The sequence below is a fragment of the Bos grunniens genome, chromosome 23, assembly GCF_055505025.1.
Source record: "Bos grunniens cultivar Pamir isolate PY7600 chromosome 23, Bosgru_T2T1.0, whole genome shotgun sequence".
Lineage (NCBI taxonomy): Eukaryota > Metazoa > Chordata > Mammalia > Artiodactyla > Bovidae > Bos > Bos grunniens.
Window position 1 is genome coordinate 8324623 of NC_141187.1, and position 22022 is coordinate 8346644.

Here is a 22022-nt window from a genome sequence, read left to right on the forward strand (position 1 = left end):
GTGCGAGGTGCTGTTGGTTCCCAGATGGCCAGTGATTTCCTCCCAGAGAAATGCCAGTGAGCTTTCAGGTCTGAAATATGGAGAACGTGCAGTCGTTTTCTCTGTCCGCAGGGCGGATGTTAACAGGTTTAGTGATGTGACTGCTGCCTTCTCAGCTAATCTTCTGCTGGGAGCCCAGCCCTGGGAAAAGCGCAGACACAGATGAGCCTCTCTGGGGATCAGGCTGACCTCACCTGAAGGTTATGCCAAGGTGCGGATCTTGGACCCAGGCAGCAGGCCAGCGTCAGCACCCCAAATCAGGAGCTCTGATGTATCTGAGATTGTAACCTTTCCCTGTGAATTCCAGGCTTGGTGGGAAGGGGCTTGGGTTGACGCATCTTCGTCCCCCAGACCCTGTCTTCAGCAGGTCAGAGCTGCTGGTGGGGCCTGCCACAGCGTCCAGGCACCACCTCTGTGAGATGCAGTTATGAGAGACCCTCCCTGAGATGGAAGGACATTCGACTTGGCTCTGGAATCCTGGGGGCTTAGGGGGCCCTCCGAACATAGCAGTGACTTCGGAGCTGGACGTCCTGTTTCAACACCAGTTCTCAGTTTCCTTAGAGAGCATCACCCCTCCCTTTGTCGGGTGGGTTAACCTACCACCAGTTCCTGAGAACGAAACCCCTGAATTTCTCCTATCTCCACGGTGGTCCCTGAACTGGGGCCAAGTTCTTTGCTAAGCACACTCACAGGGGCCCAGAGCCCACCTTCCTGAAGCTCAGAGTTCTCCTGCACCTCGTGGGAGTCCTCCAGGGCCCCTCACTCCTTAAATCCAATAAGTCACCTGTGCCTACTGTCTACAATAAGGGAGAGGATGGTGTTTTTTTTTTCCCCTTGACTGAGAGGTATCATCCCCTATATGAGATTCATCAGTTTTCCCTTCCTGCCCTTTCCCCAGCTGTGTACTGCAGAGCGGTTGGTCCATGGCACCCTCTCTTGTCAGCCACTTGGTGACCAGGACCCTGTTCTCAGGAAAGAGCCAAGGAACTAACTTATCCTCAGAGTCTGGAAGGTTCTAATCGGCAGGTGTTTTGAGATAAATAAGAACTACTTGTGTGCTTCCTGGTGGCTCAGATCATAAACAGTCTGCCTGCAATGCAGGAGACCTGGGTTTGACCTGTGGGTTGGGACAATTCCTTGGAGGAGGGCATGGCAACCCACTCTAGTATTTTTGCCTGGAGAATCCCATAGACAGAGGAGCCTGGCAGGCTGCCGTTCATGGGGGAGTCGGACACAACTGAGCGACCAAGTCCAGCAGACAAGAACTATGTATATTTTCAATATTGTTTCTTTAGGAGGAAGTGTCTTCTGGCTTAGGTTTCTAAGTTGCAGAGTACCCCTGTTGATGGCCACAGCAAACATCCCCTTTGATAACTTCACATAATCTGCTGTCTTTTCTGAGTTTAATTTGTAAGAGCAGGCCAGTTGGGTTCTGCTAGTTTGATTCAGAAATAAGGTAGGAGTGCCTTAGTCTGGCCTTTATTTCTTGTTCAGTCGCTCAGTCATATCTGACTCTCTGCAGCCCCATGGACTGCAGCATGCCAGACTTCCCTGTCCTTTACCATCTCCCAGAGTTTACTCAAACTCATGTCCACTGAATCAGTGGTGACATCCAACCATCAGAAAATTAAAACCATATGCCTGACATGTAGTGGCATGGTTAAAAAAAAAAATCAGCCCTTGTCAGTTCAGAGGCCCAGAAGGTAGAGGTCTCACAGCATTTGTAGAACAAGAAAGAGCCAATCTGCATGCAGGATTCCCTTTGAACCAGCAGCAATGCATCAGTAAGTGTGTCCAAATATAATTCCAGGAGGTGAGTTCTCCCAAGCTTAAGTCCAGAGCTGTGTAGTACCACTTGCTGCAGTAATCGAATTGTTTGCAATATCCAGTTAGGAACTTGGGAACTGAAATTTTTATTTAATTTTAAATCCAGGAAGTCACACCTGCCTAGTGTCTCCAATAAAGGAGAGGATTCGCCCCCCCCCCCCCATTTACTGAAAGGTCTCGTTGTCCCCTTTCTGAGATCCATCACAGTTTTCCCTACTCTCTCCTGAATCTTAAGTTTTTTCACCAAGGCCTCTTATCTTAATCTTGGCCTGGGAAGAATTTGTTTTGGTAGTGATTCAAGGAAGTAACTTTACCTAATCGTATAGGAAATTCGTCACTTTGCACAGTGTTATATTTGAGATTAACATTTTATAAATAAAGAGCCTCCTGCTTTGTTAGCTGAAGTCCAAGTCTAGGACACGCCAGCGGAAGGCCAGGCCAAGGTCACTTTATTTTGTGTAAACTTCCCTGGTGTGCACCCCGTGTCATCTGTGGTATGAAACGGCATTTCATAGTAGGGAAAAAGTCAAAATATAACAGATATTCTAAGAGTTTGATGTAACTTTATTTTTGGCCCGTGTGTGTTTTTTTTTTTCCTATTGAAGTATAGTTGATTTACCATGTTGTGTTTCGGGCGTACAGCAGAGTGGTTCAGTTATATGTACATATATATACACACATATATGTACAGACATACACACACATTCATATATGTATGTTTTCTGCAGATTCTTTTCTCTTAGAGGTTATCACAAAATACTGAGTTTAGTTCCCTGATGTAACTTTAGAGTGAGCTACTGAAACGTTTCCTTTTGGGGAAAATAGGACGGTTTTTAAAAGAACATCTCCACAGTTACAGTCTAAAATATCACCGTTTACAGGTGGTTCCTGGACTTGTGGCAGTCAGCGCAGGTCCATCCGCCGTTTCAAGCGCGGCTGTTCGGATCTTGCCGCACTGGTCTCCGCTGTTTCACTGCAGGTGATTCTGAAGCCAAGTAGCATCACTGTGGCAGGCACGTCCTTGGGTGCTCCAGGCTTGGGTGTCATGCTCGATGTGAAAATGGGTGCCATCCAGCTGGATGGTCAAAAGTGCTCAAAAAACGTCGGTCATTAATATTTGCTGTGTGAGGGAACCGTCTTCTGGTCTCTCGCTTTAAAGCAGTTTAGGATCTAGAGGCGGGCCTACGTGACATGGTCCCCTGGGGGGTGCGCTCAGTTTATCTGTATCTCTGGGCAGCCCGCCAGGTGATTACACTGCAGTCAGGGTAGCTGTCAGGCGGGGGGCTGTATTTATGAGGACCTCCTCCTTTGCCTGGCCAACCCCTTGCCCCAGGAAGCCTTCTGATCCCCAAGGCGGAACCAGACCCTCCTGTTAGCACAGGCCCAGCTCTGACGGTCATCCTGAGCTGCTGCCCAGACCATTTAGCTCCCTTGGGTTGTTGACTGTCATTCCAGGCCCCGCGTGAGCTGAGAGCAGGAGTCATCCGCCTGGCTCTGCACCGGCATTGCTCCCAGCACTTGGGGAGGATAGGACTTGAGTCAAAGGACTTGCAGGGGGTGCTGCGGGACACTGCGTTTCGGCACTCGAGGGTCATCGGCCACTTAGAGCCTGACCACAGGATGGCTTCGGGCTTGTTCAGGAGATCAGTGTAAGGAGAAAACCAGGTTTCTTAGAAATAACAGGTGGTTCCAGTAGGAGTCAAGAGTACTCCCTGCCTGGGCAGGTGAATGGGAGGAGCTGGCCCTAAATCCTGAATTGTGAATGTCAGTAAGGTGGCTGCAGCCCACTCCTCCTGGGCTAAGTCCCCCCACCCTGCCCTCCTGGGCCTGACCTCCTGGGCACAGGTGTATAGCGGTGGAGTCCTCCCAGTGCCGGGGAAGCACTTAGGACCTCATTGTCCCCAAGGACGTGGTGATGGGTTCCCTCTCTTGAGAGGTTGGGCACATGATCTGTTAGATACTTAGAGAGGTGGCCCAGGGACCTTTGTGTAACTTTGTTTCAAAGAGATTTGAACATTCCTTTTTTCTAATGTACACAGAAATTGACAGGAACTTTCTCAAAGTACTGTCTGCCTAAATAGGGAATTGCCTATGGCTGATTCTGAGTCTTAATAGATCTAGATTCTGAATCAAGCACTGTTTTCATCTCTGGGAAGCAGAAATTTAAAACTTAATATTTTATAAAACATCTAGTCTTTCTTCAAATTCTGAGCTTCCTGAAACCTTTACCTTCATGGTAGAGTATTAAAATGCCTTAAAAAAAAAAAAAAAAGAATGTTTAAATTTTAAACTAGTTAGTGCTATTGAATGACTTGAATTCTAAAAATGTCAGCATTTTAATATTACGTTAACAGTACTGTTAACTTGAGCTTTAATGCCACAAGTATGTCACTGTCTGTGTTCGGCACTGACTTACATCACCCTCAATTAAAGCTCTTTATTTTTATTGGCCTAATTTCAGGTGAACACACAGCACCTCCTGCTTGTGCAGACCTGCGTTGAATGGCTGGAAGGCTCCCGTGTCCAGGTCCTTCCTAGCAACCCTCTATCGTTAGTAAACCACATAATAGTCTTTTGAATGTGCCTTTGTCTTTGATTCAGCAGCTCAGAAGTATTGGTGACTTTTATCCTAGTGGGATAGCATTTAGTCTTTTAGCAATAGAAACTTAAAGGATTTTAACTTTATTTGTAGAAAAAGTAGCGCACATTTTAAGTAGAGCGTCTCAAAACCTACTTAGGCGTTTCTGTTGGGCCTGTCCTCCTTGCATTTAAAGAGACAACTGATGGGCACCAAATAGTAGTGCCTTAAATTATTTGCAGGGAGTTGTAATCTGGTCAGAGAACAGATGGCTATTTCTGCTCCTTGCAAATGATATGCTACTCGTGCAAATTTGAATCAGTCACTCTGCCCATTTATAATGCTCCTTGGGTGTCTGCCTCTAGAGCCGTGTTGTGTGCCGTGCACGTAGAGAGACACTGCACCACGCTAGCTCGGGTGCTATTTGAAGCTAGCAGGCGGAGCCAGTCCTTAGAATCGTGTTGTGTGCAGAAGGGCCTCGACATCCTGTTTCGTTTTCCCTTTGATTTTGTCTTTTCCTCTCATCCTTTGTATGTAAATAGCAAGTTTAGGATGGGGACAAAAATCCAGAAATAATCAACTCCTTGTGGCTCTGGGTATTTTATATTGGAAACGCAGTCTTCTAATGTGTCACTTTTTGTAACTGAACCAAACTCCCTTACAGTTCTAGATTGGCGCCTAAAGAACGAGTTGTTTATTTGAGGGCTTGTGTGAACTAGATTGGAGAAGGCAATGGCACCCCAACTAGACTGGAGAAGACAATGGAACCCCACTCCAGTACTCTAGCCTGGAAAATCCCATGGACGGAGGAGCCTGGTGGGCTGCAGTCCATGGGGTCGCAAAGAGTTGGACACGACTGAGCAACTTCACTTTCACTTTTCCCTTTCATGCATTGGAGGAGGAAATGGCACCCCACTCCAGTGTTCTTGCCTGGAGAATCCCGGGGACGGGGGAGCCTGGTAGGCTGCCATCTATGGGGTCGCACAGAGTCGGACACGATTGAAGTGACTTAGCAGCAGCAGCAGCATGAACTAGAATTGGAGATAAACGTAAATATATTGGGATGGAGGAAGGGGTAAATAAGTTAACAAAAAGCTGGGAGGCTAAAGAAGCCTTTTGAGCCATAATTGAGAGACATGGAGGAGGTTGTAGGGGATAATTCAGAAAGCCTTAAATTTGAGTTTATAAAATGTTCAGGGAATTCTAGGCCTTCTAACTGAACTTAGATTTTATCCCCAAAATAAGTAAATTTTATCCAGAAGTTTCTCTTCTTCTTGTAAGTATTCTGTTTTTCTGTTTCACTTGCTTAATGAGATCATGGGTGATTATTTTTTAATTAGGGTTTGGTGTGTTAGCATTTTAAATGCCACCCATTTGGCTGATATTTAAAACTCAAACTGAGTCTGAGCTTTCTATTCTCTTGCCCTACCCAAACTTCTGGGCCAAGCGTGATTCTGAAAACAAGATTTCAATTATTTCAAAACCAGGAAACTAACAAAAGTAATTGCAATATAGGTTGTATAAATTGGTACCAACGTTCTTGCTCATTTTGATAAATAGACAGACAGTGGGAACCCAGTCAGCAGGGGAGTATCTCTTCATCTCTGTTTCCGGAAGAAGCATGTTATCTCGTTAAGAAGATAACTTCACCCCAACAGATGGGGCAAGGCAGATGTGTTGGAACCAGTGATCGAAGGAGGAGGATTCCTTCTACGCGGGACGGGGGGATCTGGGGGGCTCAGAATGCAGCACAGAGCAATGGCAATCTGAGCTGGGCCTAAAGAGGCAAGCTAACCCATCAGTGTAGATCTCCACCTAGAACTGTGTGAGCTCCGCTTTTATGATGTAACATCAGGCCTACTTCATAAAGTGGAGGTATAATCCAGTCTGAGAGATTTGCAGCCAGTATTAGAACCTTTCCCTGCCTCACAGCTTACAACAGTTCTTTTAGAAGGCTTATCCCTATCCTTATCCAAGATTGAAATCCTCTGTGGTCCTAGCAACAAGTTGTGCTGGGCTTTGAGACCAGGCAGGCTGGGGTTCACATCGCTGCTGACACTTGCTGCCCTGGGCGGTCCGCTCAGCCTCTTTGTCCATCTGCAAAGTGGGTGATCGTGCCTACGGGGCGTGGTGGGTAAGACGAGGATCCAGAGGTTCCTAGCAGACCACTGCTCATTGTGCTTGTTTAAAGGTGAAGTTGTTTCTCATACTTACGATATTTTCATATCTCCCCCGTGAGACCTAACAAAGTTTCCTGTTCCATCAGGCTTTAGCTTTTCAGGAGTACTGAATCTGTAGGTGTTACCTGAAAACTTGTAAATGTTGGGAGCAATTCCAGATTCTGCCGCCTGCAGCTTCCTGGCATTTGAACATTGAGTGATTGTACAGGTGCAGATCTCACGTTTCTGGTTTGTGTATGTAAATCAAGCCATCTTACTCATTTTTTTGAACTAAAGAAATTCGTGATAGAGAACCAAGAGTAGGGACTTGAACTCATCAATAAGACAGCTGTCTCGATCCCCTCAGGCTGCTGTAACAGATACCACAAACTGGGTGGCTTAAGCAACAGACATTTATTTCTCACAGTTCTGGAGGTCAGACAGTCCAGGGTCAAAAATGCTGGTAGTTTTGGTTCTGGGTGAGGGCCCTCTTCCTGGCTTACAGTCAGACGCCTTCTCGCTTTGTCCTCACGTGGGGGAGAGAACTCATCTTCCTCATCTCTTCTTAGAGGGTCACAAGTCCCATCAAAGGGCCCCACTTTGCTGACCTAGGTACACCCCCACCCCCACAAGGCCTCAGTTCTAAATGCAGTCCAATCGGGGTAGAGGGCCTCAACATATGGTTGGGGGTGCGGGACACCAACATTCAGTCCATAACAGCAACTAATAAAAGTTAATTTCTTGTTGTCATTCAAGCCTGTTGTCAAGCTCTTTCCCAATGGTTACTAACATTTTTACCCTTTTGTATTTTTTAGCTGAAGGGCCAAACAGTCTCTTGAAAGTCTCTGATACGGATGTCTGACTCAGGCACCTTGCAAGGCTGGGGAGGCAGGTCCGTGTGAATTAGGCACAGACCAGAGCCCCCCTCCAGGGGGAGCAGCCCACCCCCACCCCAGGCCTGCTGCTGGGCTTCCCGGCTTTGGTTTGTTTTTAAGGCTGTGATCTGGATTTACATGCAGAATGTCAGGTGGATAAGGCAGATAATGGGTGCCTTGTTGCTTGCCTCTTTTATGATAAGCCAGACAAAGTAATTCCGGAGAGCCAGCTGCCTCGTGGCACAGGTCTGGGGCCTTGTGCAAAGGGTGCTCTCACATGTTTCCCTGAACGATCCAGCTCCAATCTTTTCACTTACGTATGGACGCTGTGTGTCTTATTTTAACCGTAAAGAGTGGTTCACAACCTTCAGGATTAATACCAGCTCTCATGACTTACAGCACACAATTTAAGGGAAAACAAAAGCAGGTTCTATTTATACTCAGCCCAGAAAAGTCTTACTTTGGTATTTCACTCTTGATTTTTATCAGAATTCCACCAGGTATTGTTATAAATGCACTAGCGCACCTTGAATTGTGAATTCTGTGTCAGTTCAGAGTGGGGAAGTGGCCTTAATCTACTCTTGAAAAACTGAAACAAAATTGCCGGGCGTCTTCCCTGGCAGTCCAATGGCAAAGACCCCGTGCTCCCAAGCAGGGGCCAGGGTTCGATCCCTGGTCAGGGAACTAGATCCCACGTGCCCCAACTAAACGCTCGCATGCGGCAGCTAAAGATCCCGCCTGCCACAACTAAGGCCCGGTGCAGCCAAATAACTAATAAATACTAAAAAGTGAAAGTAATGACATGTGTATTTTTAAAAAAGAAATTGCCAAAACTCTTAGGCTAACACTTCCATATCTATGTGTTTGATTATGATTTAACAGTCCACTAGCAGGGCTTACAGTGGGATGATTAAGTAACCTCCCAGTGAGGAAGGGTCATCTACCTTGATGAGTATGCCCAGGTAACCCCTTTCATAAATTTATAGTAAGCCCACTGAGGAAATACATTGTAAAACACGACTGCTGCTTGGAGCCACGATTTACAGAATCTTATTTTCAAAACTTCTCTCTCAAAGTACCGTTTGTCAGAGTGGGCGTGTTGACCTTTATAGAAGGGACTACGTCAAACAGGAGAAGACAGACTTGAGTGAGAGCTCTGGTCCTCCTGCCAGACCACTGTTGGCCGCTCTCTCCGGGTGTCGCGTCATACAGCACCATCATGTAAGCCACGGTGACTCCTGGCTCCCGTGACCCTTCCCAACCTCCCTGCTTCTCTCTCTCTCGAAGGTCACATCAAGCTCGAGTCTGGATGGAGGAATGTTCATCTTTCTCTCCTTTATTCTCAATAGGTGGAGTACATGTTGGTGTCTTTTGATCATGAAAAGAAAAAAGCCCAACTGGTCCTGTCTGGAGAGGAACTTCTTGAAACTCTGCAAGAAAAGGGGGAAAGGACGAACCCAAAGTAAGCTGATGGACTGGGGGCTTGTTTTTGAGTTTCTGAAACTGTTAGGACCATCGGAGTGACATCTTTCCTCCCACTTACAGGAGACCAGGGATCCCAGCAGTTTAGGGCTCAGGCTCTGGTTCCCAGTTGCCTGGGTTCAAATCTTGCTCCCTCTACTCAGTAGCTGAGCACCCTTAGGTGAGGGGCTTAGCTTCTCTGTGCCTCAGTTTCCTCTTCTGTAAATCAGGGGTGCCTCTTAGGGTGCTGACACTCTAAATACATTATTGAGCACTTGGAAGAGTAAATGCCACATAAAGTCTGTTTACTATTTAAATATTTTAAAAAAAAAAAATTGGCAACGTGTTCCCAAGATCGCAAACCATGGTGCCAGAGAAAACTTGCAGATGGATTTTGTTTGGCTAGAAAGATATTTTTTTTTAAATATTTCTTTATTTCAGTAGACAGAGGTGAAGGGGGCATGTTCATTTTTCTGCCCACTAAATTTTGGGAGGCTGGGTTTGCGTTTGGAGCCCAGCGTTAAACTGAAGGAGCCTTCAGCCCTCACACCCTTCCCCGCAGAGTGGACGGGCTTGTTTGTCTTGGACAGTGCATGCCCTGCGTGCAGCTCAGTTATTTATAAATATTTTGGACCCAGCACTTGTAACCCTTACACAGTTAACACAGCTATGGAAGATTAACAGGCTCTGGGAACCGTAAAGCATTCTTGGCTTCTTGTATACCCAGTGTTTTGTAAATTTTTGGAAGCCACTTTTTCAAAACTGAAAAGGGAGCAGCCTGCAGCAGAAGAATAAGAGGGACCTGAAACCTTTTCTCCTTTGCAGCCATCCGACCCTTTGGAGACCAGAATATGGGAGCTACATGATCGAGGGGACACCCGGGCAGCCGTACGGTGGGACCATGTCTGAATTCAACACAGTTGAGGACAACATGAGGAAACGGCGCAAAGAAGCCACATCTCTCCTGGGGGAAAACCAGGCCCTCTGCACGATCACTTCCTTTCCCAGGTTAGTCCCTGTGTCGACGCCCGCAGCTGGCGCTTCAGAGCATCCGGTGTCCAGAGAGCAGCTCACAACCTAGCACTTGACCCCGCAGCTCTCATACTGTGGACGGTTTATCCTCGTCACGCTGCATCTGATAGAATCTGTAACGTCAGAGCTGCAGGCCGAGTCACATGCTGGCCTCCGGTGGTGATGGTGGTGGTGGGGCTGGGGGACTGCGGAAGGACCCGAGGGCCACACACTCCCCAGGCCAAGGGGAGGGAGCATTGTTTAAGGAAGGGCACACGTTGCCCCCTAGATCAGATCAGCGGGTCGGCTTCAGCGCTCCTGGGACGGGCGATGCACACAAAGAACACGGGAGCCGTCGGGTCATGTTTGGATCATGCTGAAACAAGTTAGGATTTCTCGTCAAATCCGCTTATGGCTAAAAGTTCACAAGAGTGAATGTAAAGTCAGTGGAATTCTGTCCTCGGCTTAGAATGAGGTACATAAATATCACACGGTTTTATGTAGGACCTGTACTCAAGAATGCAGTTCTACCAAATCGTAAATCTGGTTATCTCTGCGAGAGATCTCTCAGGTCATGGCAAAGTATGCTTACCTCCCCAAAGTTCTGAAGCACTTTGAGGATTGGTATCCAAAGCCTGGAACACGCTGAACTATTTTTATACCTTTTTTTCTTTTCCTGATAAATGTCCACTGTGAACACAGGCATTCAGAAGTCACACCACCAGTCTTAGGACACTTAAAGGGAATTTTCTTTTTTAAAATCTCCATGGTCACATCGAAATAATCAAGGCCTTAATTGAAGCACCTCATCAAATATTTTAGAGAAGTATCTTTTTCTCACATTATGAAGGGAGGAACGTTGAGCGAGGAATACGTTTTATTCTAAAAATCTAATTTTTTTTTAAAGTTTATCTTTTATGATGGGAGGGTATTTTTGGATTTGTAAGCAAAACAAGAGTAATAATTATTGGTTTGTAAAAGCCTCATCTTAAATGCACAGTTAAGTGATCAGGAAAGTTTTGTTTGGGGATCAAGAGGGAGAAGACAACGGCTTTTTTCAGTGTGAACAGGAGGATTCTCTGTTCATAAACGGGCGCAACTGCAGGGTGGCCCTGTGACCCCGTGCTCACGTGACTGTTGACATGTCAATTACTCAGGCTGACGCAACCGGAAGTGCAGTTCCTCGGTCCCTGTGGCCTTATTCCGTCTGCTGGTGCTCGCCCGGCGGGGCAGGTGGAGGGCGTCCCCACCCCTGGAGGTGCCGTCGGATGGTCATCTAGAGGGAAGACCTGCATGCTGGGCATGCAGGTCTGAGTCCCGGCCGCCCACTTGGCGCCCAGCGCACTGGCGCTCACCTCCCCGCTCCAGCCCAATGCTGGTCAGCGGAGAGTACCCAGGTCTCAGCCTGTCACTCTCTGTGAGGGCTTCTCCTAAGGCTTCAGGCTCGTGGTGGATAACGCAGGCTACTGCAGGAACCCTCCCAAGACCCCATCACATCTGGGACTGTTCCAGATATGATGGGCAAGTTCACTGTTTCACAAGGTGGTTGCGAGCAACTGGTTTTATTAAAGCTGAGACTGAAAATAAAGAAGGCACCAGCTAGTTTTGGCTCCTAGGCCAGAAATTCCCCACCCTGGAGCTGCGCACCCCCAGCAGCCACTCTTCCTCTCCTGGCGCTGCTCTGTGAGTCCCATGCCCACCCCCAGCACACTCAGCAGTGACCTTAAATTTGGGAGAGCTGGTGGCATCACTGCCCGTGATGTGGAATTTGAGCTTTACATTTAGGGATGAACGCAGAGCTTTGTTTCTGTGTTGGAATTAAAGCGCTTCTTAAGTCAACTGAGATAATAGGCTTGGATTTCAGCCTCCAGGGGAAACCTGGGGGTGAACGGGGTCACCTGTGGGGGACCTGCCTGATCCGGAGGGATTCGGGAAGTGCTGGGCAGAGGCAGGAAACAGGAGACCCTTCCCAGGGCACCCACGCTGACAACCAGTACAGGAGCACGCCTCAGACAGAAGCTCCTGGGGGAAACAGCTGAGGCAGCTGCGACATGTGCCCTGCAGACCCTGGGTGGACAGAGGCTTCTGATAAATCAGCCCAAGGCTGCGATCACAAGAGAAGAGCTTGGTGAGCAAGGTTGCAACGGGCTGGTTGCAAGGGGCCCAGGGTTGGCAGAACACCTGGACCCCCCCCTGAAAAAGGCAGTGTTGCACTTGTGAGTTTTTAATCCTTGGACACACATTCTATCTCTTTAGTTCTTCAATTTGTTGTAGATTAGGCTGCCCTGGGTTCACGCTGCCCGAGTTCAAACCCAACCCGGTGGAAGGAGGAGCTTCCAAGTCCCTTTTCTTTCCTGATGAAGCCATCAACAAGCACCCGCGCTTCAGGTGAGTGCCTGTGACTCAGCGCCTGGCCTCTGCCCTGGGGGTGCATTATCCCCCCGCGACCCTCCTGTGCGCTTCCTGAACTCCACAGAAGCCAGCAGACGCACAGCCGCACCGGCTCACACCCTCCGTCTCCCACGGCTGCGCGGCCCTTGCCGCTTGTTTCCAGGCTGGATCTGCCCGTTTTCCTAGTCATCCTAAAGTTGTTCACTTAGCTGCAAATTCATTTCAACCCCAGGTCATTTCAATTCCTGTTTGGAGAAGCTTTCTTGTCGTTATTTTTATCTTTTACCTCCGGTGTCTGTGATCTCCTCACCCTGCTCGTGTACCTTGACTATAAGGTAACATATGTCCAATGCCTGTGTGTGTGATAGGCACGCGCTACCTGCTGCTCTGTAGTTTTGATTCCAGGGTTTCAAGTTGCTTTAGGGCCCCCACCGGTCTGATCTCAGCTTTGTACTTTTGGGTCTCCCCTGTCATCCTGAACCCAGGCTCCTGACCTAGGGTTAGGGACCTGTGACAGCTCAGTGTTCGTTCCTGTAACACGTCTGCACACCCGCTACGAGTGGAGTCTTTGGGGAAGAGGAAGACCCAGAAGCTTAGTTTCCAACATTAGGGTTAGGGTGTGCCAAGGAGGAGATGGTCAGCTGTAAGAAAAGGTAGATTATGTCCAAAGATGGCCGCAGCCGACAGGAGGGTGCTTCTGACCGAGGGGGTCAAAGCCGGCCTCCCGCGAGTGGTGGCATCATGCCGGGCAGACAGCAGCCCTGCCTGGTGAAACCATAATGCGAGGCACACATGTGATTTTAATAGTAATTTAGTAGCCACGTTAAAAAAGTTAAAAAGAAAAAGTAAATGACATTTATAGCTATATCCATCTCAAGGGCCTCCCTGGTGGCTCAGACGGTAAGGACTCTGCCTGTAAGGCGGGAGACCTAGGCTTGACTCTGGGTCCGGAAGGTCCCCTGGAGAAGGGCGTGGCTACCCACTCCAGCATTCTTGCCTGGAGAATCCCATAGACAGAGGAGCCTGGTGGGCTACAGTCCACAGGGTCGCAAAGAGTTGGACACGATTGAGTGGCTAATGACACACATACATCCAACTTGCAATCAGTATTTTTAAATTACTAGTAAGTATTACTTTATTTCTTAAACCAAATCTTAAAAATCTGCCGTGTGTTTGCTCTCAGAGGACATCTCTTTTAGGACTGGCCGCATGTTCGGGGCTCACAGCGTCCCTGGGGGCTTCTGGATCAGGTGGTGGGCCGTGAGATGGTGTTAAGCTGCGGGTTGGATGGGGGCAGCGATGAAGTACGGGGTCCCGTGAGGCACAGGGAACGTGAGGACCTCAACTTGGCTCAGGTTTTGGACTTAACATGGAAAATATTAGAAGCATAGCGTGAGGCCAGACCATGGCAGACCTTGAACACTTGAGCTTGGTTTGGGGAGTCACCCGGAGCCGGGGATGGGGGCTTGGACAGGAGAGAGGGTGACGTTCTCAGGCAGGAGCCCGCGGGCGAGGCTGCAGGAAACCCCTCAGTCTCGGTGCACGTGATTTTTCTGTAGGGCTGCCTTAGGGGACTTGTCTGAGGGAGGAGCCGTCCCGCGTAGCGCTATGTTATCAAATTCTTCTTCCGCGTGAGGGTTTTTGGGCCGCCCGCTCAGGACCTCTGTTGTCTGTTTCAGCACGCTCACCAGGAACATCCGGCACCGGAGGGGCGAGAAAGTGGTCATCAATGTGCCCAGTGAGTGTGGGCGGGAGGGGCAGCCCCTGCCCCGCTGTTGACGCTGCCTCCCTCTCACTCCCTGCTCTCTCCTCTTTCTCTCTCTGTTTTTACTACTGCAGTCTTTAAGGACAAGAACACCCCAGCTCCATTTATAGAGACTTTCCCTGAGGACGAGGAGGCCACGAAGGCCTCTAAGCCCGACCACATTTACATGGACGCCATGGGCTTCGGGATGGGCAACTGCTGCCTACAGGTACCGTGCAAAGACCCAAAGAGGTGCTTCCACCTCCACTTCTCTCCATTACCTTCTTTTCTTGAGGTGCGCGTGTTTCGTCTTTAAAATTTTGATCAGGTTGAAATATTTTTGTAACTAGTAACATCTTTCTGAAAACCACTGGTTATGTCAGTAAATTCATTGGAAGGTATCTCTGAACAGATTATGCAAAATCTTGAGTTCACTGCGAAGACACAGTTGCTCGTGAACTTAAAATGTGGAATGTTCCAGGGCCACTGTCTCAGTTCTTTCTGTGCCTAATTTTTGCTGCCATCTAGTGATGGTTTAGCTTCGAGATTGTAAACACTGCTCAGATCTGTTTCTGAAAATGAACCCTGGATGCACCCCAGTGAGTTTGTGGTCCAAGGGAAGGGTTGTTTGGACTTTAAACTTCTATCTTCCTGCAAGGCTGTATAGTGGTATAAAAAGAATCAATATTTAACAGCCCCGGTTTGCCTTGCCCCTGGCTGTTTCACAGGACATAGAGTAGCCTCGCTTTTAATGACATGGTTATACTGCCCTCCCCACCCAACCCCGGGTCTAATCTGATTGCTGGTGCCTACGGCAGCGACGCATCCCCATCCCATAGACGATCTGTGGGGGGACCCCTCAGGCTGCCCGCCAGCCTGCACCCGGGCTTCAGCTGTCATCTCTCAGGTACTTGGCTAACTCCTTTCCCTTCTGGCCTCAGTTTTCTCAACACTTGAAAGAAGAGTTTTTATTAAGGCCCCTTCTAAGTCTGACTTAGCTCATACTTTTTTGTTGTTTTATTAACAGCAATACTGGTTTCAATCTTTAGTTTGTTTAAAATCATGTTGGGACCTTCCTGGTGGTCCAGGAAAAGATCACCTTAAGGTTAAAGAGCAGGTTAAGAATTCGCCTGCCAGTGCAGGGGGACACAGGTTCGATCCTAGCCCAGGAAGATTCTGCATGCCTCAGGCAGCTGAGCCTGTGCGCCTCGAGCCCACGCTCCACAACACGAGAAGCTGCTGCCGTGAAAAGCCCACGCACAACAGCCAAAAATAAGTAAATACAAATTAAAAAAATAAAATGTTAGAAGTAGGAGAGGCTCAAAACTAGATATTTCAAACTGAAAATCTCCGATAAAAAGGGGGGCCTTGTTATTACTTACGGAGATTTTTTCCAGTTCCGATTACTTGGCTGGTGGAGCACCGTGAAGCCTGACCCCACGTGGGGTGGCTCTGCTGTGCACACACGGCTGGTGACCCTGTGTCCCACCATCTCAGGCAGCTTCGCACAGAGGCACACCTTCCTGCACTTGGATCTCGGATGTGTTCATTTTTCCAACTATGTATAATCAGAATTGAACATGAGAGTCAGATGTATCCATGCTAAGTGTGTTTAACTGTGGCCGAGGATCCCATTCCCCCGCTTTCCCTGACTTGCTGATGTGAGTGGTAGAAAGCGGGTCTGCCAAACCTAGGCCATGAGTTTCCTTCCAGCTGGGCACACTGCATAAAAAAGGAGACCTTTTGACTTTTAACTGCATGTCTGCTTAACTATCTTAATTACAAATATTTCTGAGGAGAGCCATTAAACTCTAGAACTTAACAGTGCGTGGCTTTAAAACTGTAGCAGTGTATTGGAATGCCGGTTGCCTTTTTCTCATCAGTTTACTATTAAACCGAGGTGTTTTGCCGCAGACTGCACTGTCGCCCCATTCCAGAGGGATCATTCTTTCCCTTGATACAGTGTTTATACAAACAAATGTGTCCTAATGGCAGGTATTTTGCATTTTTATTGCTTGTAGATACAGTTTTCCATCCAGTTTAAGCTTTGTCATGGGTTTAGGGTTGTTTTCTTTTTCTAAATGGCATATCCAGCCACCCCACTTTCAATACTACTCGTAAAAGTCTTTAGCCCAAGTGCTGTGAGTAAGTGGAAAATGAGACAGGTTCCACCAGTCTCCATAGAAGTCTCTGTGTTATCTTTTAAGTGGAACCCTAGAAACTACCCATTATAGGAAAGCAGGACAAAATGATTTCAAAGTATTGTTTTAAGGCTTTTGAGCAACTCACTATACAGAACAAAATGAATTTTAACCATATTCAAATTTTTGACTCTCGGGGGACTTTTCAGGAATCATTTAATAAGTTCATACATGTTATGATAGGCTCCCTTCCTCCCCCCACCCCCAAGAAAATTCTATGATTTCAACACTGGGTACTAGACAAATTTTAGGTATTTAGTTTTCTAAAATCAATTTTCCTTCTTTTTTTCCCCCTCCTCATTTTCCTGAGGGGAAATTGCTTCTCTTCTTTATATGATACTCTGAAAGGATACCAGAAGCCAAAACCATTCATATATTCATACCTTGTTAAGGTGTTAAGAATTCTTTTTTCCCTTCCCATCATTACGGCAGTGATGTCCTGTTTGGTTTGGCTGTGGCTCTCAGTCCTGGGGTAAGGAAGCTAGCTCTTAAATGTACTTAACATAACTAAGCTGTAAGCTGTATCCCTGCTGTAACTTGGTTGCTGAATTCCAGCTGCCAGTTTTCTTAAGCATATTTTTCTAGGGTTGACTTTTCCAGAATTTGCCTGTAAATGTAGCGTGTACTAGACCGTCTAAGAGACACCAATCAAAAAACTGAGAAGAAAGCATGCTTACAGGTCTCTTGGTCACTTCCGTGGCTCAGTAAGCCCGTTGTATCCTGGTGCTGCAGCTCCCCACCTGCCCAAGGATCACCCGGGCCCAGCCCAGGTCTGCTCTCTCTGGTCTGTGCCCGCCGGTCTCCGGGCCCGCTGTGGCTCTTCTGTGCCTCCTCCACCAGCCTGCAGTTCTTCCTGGGCAGTCGAAGTGTTTTAAACTGCCTTCTCTTCCTGCCTTCTCTACAGTCCTGCCCCCTCCCAAGCTATTACCCATGGTGCCACAGTGGGGAGCTTTGAAGCCCATTATTCACGTCTCCAGATTCTCCTTTTGTACCAAAATGTATACAAGCCCGCAGCCAACCGCACATGGATGGCCAGCCATAGAGGAGAAGTGCCTGGCTGAGCTTCATTGTTAGTATCAGATCAGATCAGTCACTCAGTCGTCTGACTCTTTGCGACCCCATGAAATCGCAGCACGCCAGGCCTCCCTGTCCATCAGCAACTCCCAGAGTTCACTGAGACTCACGTCCATTGAGTCAGTGATGCCATCCAGCCATCTCATCCTCTGTCGTCCCCTTCTCCTCCTGCCCCTAATCCCTCCCAGCATCAGGGTCTTTTCCAGTGAATCAGCTCTTCGCATGAGGTGGCCAAAGTACTGGAGTTTCAGCTTTAGCATCATTCCTTCCAAAGAAATCCCAGGGCTGATCTCCTTCAGAATAGACTAATTGGATCTCCTTGCATTCCAAGGGAGTCTTAGGTCCTGTTTTTCTTTCCTGACTTCCTAATCTTAACATCAGAACAGGGTTATTTATATCCCATGCAAACATGATTAAAGCCATATTCTAGACAAGTTCATCCAAGACAGCTTTTAAAACTGGCTTCAGTGATGGGATCATTGGAATGACCTCACATGCCATAAGCAACGACCTTCCTTCTCGGACTGGCTCCTTGGGGAGGATGGTGATGATTTTGTATTATTCTTTAATAATCTGTGATTCTTAAACAGGTAACGTTCCAAGCCTGCAGCATATCTGAGGCCAGATACCTTTACGATCAGTTGGCTACCATCTGCCCAATTGTCGTAAGTAGAAATCACACCTAATTTTAACTACTCTTTTATATCAGATAAAGACTGCATGTGCAAAATTCGCTGACTATGTGCTATTTAAGTCCAGTTAAGACTTCATTTAGAACTGAACTAACACAACTAGTATGCAGACAGAGAGCTCATGGATAAGTGTCTAAGCTGAAGAGTTTAGCAGTGCTTTAGCTAGCGAGGCATTTATGTGTTAAACGTCAAGTTCAAGCATAGCTTTTTCCTTCTCTCATCCCGCCTGCCCTCACCGTCTAGAGAGGATGATTCAAGGAAGCAGAGGCCGGGGCTGGCGTCACTCCTGCCGTCCTTCCCCAGAGCAGGCAGGCGCAGTGCCTGTGGTAGGGCCCGCAGGGTGGTGCACCCTGGCGCTTCTAGACCGGGGGTAGCCGCACAGAGCCTTCTTCAGCGTGCTGGTGACACTTTGACCTTGCAGGTGCTGACTTCTGTTTGTTCCTAGATGGCTTTGAGTGCTGCGTCGCCTTTTTACCGAGGCTACGTGTCAGACATTGATTGTCGCTGGGGCGTGATTTCCGCGTCTGTAGATGATAGAACTCGGGAGGAGAGAGGACTGGAGGTGGGCACGCTTTTCCTTACCAGCCTTTTGAATCCGGCAGGTGACGTGGGGGTCTTGTCGCCACTCACAGTGTTGAAGTCTCCCTTAAACCGTTTTCATCTTGAGTGGGTTAGTCACACACGGGAAGAAGCTGACAGCTTATCAGCCTGTCTTTGGCTTTACGGTGTGTTTGGGGTGAGAATGTGGGAAATATGATTTGGTTGGGGGGCGGTGCCAAGTTAATTTCCATCATTTGTTGAAATCTGTGTTTGTTTTGCCCTCTAAAATTGATAGAACAGTTTTTCTTTATTTTGGAAGTCAGTGCTGATGGCTGTTTTTACCAGAAAGCTTTTTGGCGCTACATGAGTGCTTTGTCTATGGTGCTTTCTCTGCTGGGGAAAGCGCAATCTGTTGTCAGATTCCTTGGCCCCTTATAAAGGGTGAGTTTTGCCTAAGAAGGGTAGGTTTGTGCCTCTTGTTTGCATGTTGAACTCTGACCCTGCATCTCTCCAACCAAGAGTGCGTCAGAACCGCCTATAGAGCTCTTTAAAAATAGTTACCCAGCCCTGGTGGGTAAAAATAGTTACCCACCCCCAGACCCAGTGAGTGAAAAAAGTCCAGAACTGAGACGCAGATGTGCATATTAGTAAGAGTCCTCACAGGTGATTCTCATGTTCTTGACCAGGGCTGCACTACTGCTGCTCTGGTCTTTATATAATTGTTCATAAAGTGTTGACCATACTAAGTACAAATAAGCTTTAAAGTAGACATTTTAATGGTTTTTTAACGGTTTAAACCAAATTTTTTGGTTTACATTATGAAAGTGAAAGTGTTAGTGGTTTAGTCATGTCCGGCTGTTTGTAGTCCCATGGACTCTATAATATATAAGCCCACTAGGCTCCTCTGTGCCTGGGATTTTCCAGGAAAGAATACATGGTGGGTTTATATTTTTGCTCTCAACATGGGCATTTTCTAGTCTTAATAATAATGGCGATCCACTTGTTAAAAAAAAAAAAAGAAACATGTATATATATTTAATTGAGATCTGAGAACAGATTAAATTGTCTCCAAAAAAAATTTTTTTTTTTTTTCTAATACTTTTCAGGGTTAACAGCTATTTTTCAGGATCTCATGTTCAGGTTGGACAGTTTTATGTAATTATTTATAAAGTATATAACCTTTTAATATAATTACTTGGGGTATTAGTTTATTTCCACATCACTTTATATGGCATTCATTTGTATTTTTTCAATTTTAGCCACTGAAGAACAACCACTATAGGATCAGTAAGTCCCGATACGATTCGATAGACAGTTACTTGTCTGAGTGTGGTGAGAAATACAATGACATTGACCTGACAAAAGACAAAGAAATCTACGAACAGCTGTTGCAGGAAGGTAAGCCTTCATTCCCCTTGTCTAGATTTGACTGTAAGCCTTTAGTTCTTCAAAACTCTCTTAAACTCCTTTGCTTACTCCCATCTGGCTTCTATTTTTAATGTGAGGTCTCTTAACTTTTCTTACGAGGCTGTTTGCCCTAAAGTTTCAAGTCCCAGATACTTGTGAGAGCTTAACTTTTAGCAAAAAGAGCTGACTTTGGAGGTGTGTCCCTCAGATCCCCACGGGTGTCATTTAAGGGGTGAACACAACTCCGACACTCCCCTCGGGTCTGCAGGATAAACTCGGGGCGGCACAAGAATCCTGCACAGTCCAGCGTCTCCTAAGCTCCTAGCTGCCTTTCTTCAACCCCCCGAGCTGTCTGCCGTCCCCGGGGCGTGGAGAGCAGCTCTGGAGTGAGCCTGGTGTGACCTCTCCGCAGGCCTCGACCACCTGCTGGCCCAGCACGTGGCGCATCTCTTCATCAGAGACCCGCTGACTCTGTTTGAAGAGAAAATCCACCTGGATGATGCCAACGAGTCCGACCACTTTGAGGTATCTGCAACAAATGTTTTAAAAAATAAAGAACACAACTGCTACGTTCAGAGTCGCTGACATGTCACCTCACTTCTGTTAAATGCTCGCTGTTCAGTTTCCTTTGTAGGTCGAAGGGTATAGACAGTAAATAGTCTGCTTCACATGAAGCAGAGTCACTATTAAATATGAAATCATCTTAGTATCTTCTTGGATATGTGGAAAACTGGTTTTATTCTCTTTTTTTTTTTGATTACAGAATATTCAGTCCACAAATTGGCAGACAATGCGATTCAAGCCTCCTCCTCCAAACTCTGACATTGGGTGGAGAGTGGAATTCCGGCCCATGGAGGTATGCGGCCTGCAGGCAGGAACCGACATGGTCGGACCTATTCCCACCTGACCGCCACCCACCCACCTGTACCCTCCCCAGAGGCTCGGGTTACCCAGACAGCAGCACAGATCGTGTCTGTGTGTGTGTGCACGCGTGCGGCATGCGAGCCCAGTGGCTCGGGAGGACTGCTTTCCGGGAGTAGCCTTTGGGCAGAGGCTTCCGGCCCCAGGTGGGGGCTCAGGAGGTGCATGGCAACCGCTGTGACCCGCAGGGCCCCTCGGGGAGGCACCGCTGGCACAGTGGGTCCCTGACATCTTGGCCCCACGTCCAGGTTCAGCTGACAGACTTCGAGAACTCCGCGTATGTGGTGTTCGTGGTGCTGCTCACCAGGGTGATCCTGTCCTACAAACTGGACTTTCTCATCCCGCTGTCCAAGGTAAGGATGGTGTTCAGCGTCGGGCTGGCCGTGGGTGTCTGGATTATCATCCAGTGCACCTTTCTGTATGATACTTGTTTCAGCTCTGACCTCACTTAGCCCTCTTCCTCCTTAGGAAGAGTGCTCCTCTCCCACCCTGTTTTTTTTCCTTTCAAACCAAAGCTTATACTATAGATTTGAGGACCGTTTTGGTGGAGACGCCTGAAAAAAAAGTGCTGATGGTAGCTCCTTACTCGGCCCATTTGAAGGACATTAAGAGTTTCATTTGAATAACCGCTAATTTCTAGACTTTCGATTTAAGACGGTGGGAGGGGGTGCCCCCCAGTGTGTTTCATCCTGTCAACTCCCAGGCCGGTCACAACCTTCGCGGGAGGAAGGGACCCGTAACTACTCAGTGCAGGGAGGGGGCGGCTCAGCGGCGCTGAGCTAGGGAGGTTTCTGGAGAATGTGGATGTCAGGGCACCATCGGAAAAACAGATCTGAATCCGCTTTAGCCCAACTAAAACCAAGATGGAGCTTTCTGGAAGCCGTTCAAGGCCTTGAAATAGCTCCAGGCTGTGAGGCTGCAACGCTGCAGACCCTGGGCCCATAGCCAAGCAAGCACGGAGGCCTTGGGCTCCCAGCTGGAGGGTCTCAGCACGGAGAGGGGCTGGGAGAGACTGCCAGGCAGAGTGGGGGTCTGCGGGGCTCAGGGCCAGAGCAGAGACAGCGGGACACGCTGCTTGTCCCAGCAAGCATGGGAGGAGGAC

General features: G+C 47.8%; 1 protein-coding gene across 4 annotated transcripts in view; it reads left to right on the forward strand.

Moving 5' to 3' along the window:
- Window positions 1–22022, forward strand: part of GCLC (glutamate-cysteine ligase catalytic subunit) — a 45600-nt gene that overhangs the window by 16734 nt on the left and 6844 nt on the right. For 2 of the 4 annotated variants that reach the window (XM_086371062.1, XM_086371063.1), the window contains exons 2-12: window positions 8828–8940; window positions 9765–9947; window positions 12225–12338; window positions 14021–14079; window positions 14181–14314; window positions 17951–18025; window positions 18498–18614; window positions 19852–19990; window positions 20412–20524; window positions 20763–20855; window positions 21169–21273. In XM_086371062.1, the coding sequence (XP_086227188.1) occupies window positions 8828–8940; window positions 9765–9947; window positions 12225–12338; window positions 14021–14079; window positions 14181–14314; window positions 17951–18025; window positions 18498–18614; window positions 19852–19990; window positions 20412–20524; window positions 20763–20855; window positions 21169–21273 (1245 nt within the window). Of the gene's footprint in view, window positions 1–8827; window positions 8941–9764; window positions 9948–12224; window positions 12339–14020; window positions 14080–14180; window positions 14315–17950; window positions 18026–18497; window positions 18615–19851; window positions 19991–20267; window positions 20585–20762; window positions 20856–21168; window positions 21274–22022 lie in introns of those variants that run through there. The other 2 variants (XM_086371064.1, XM_086371065.1) reach the window with 2 other exon arrangements.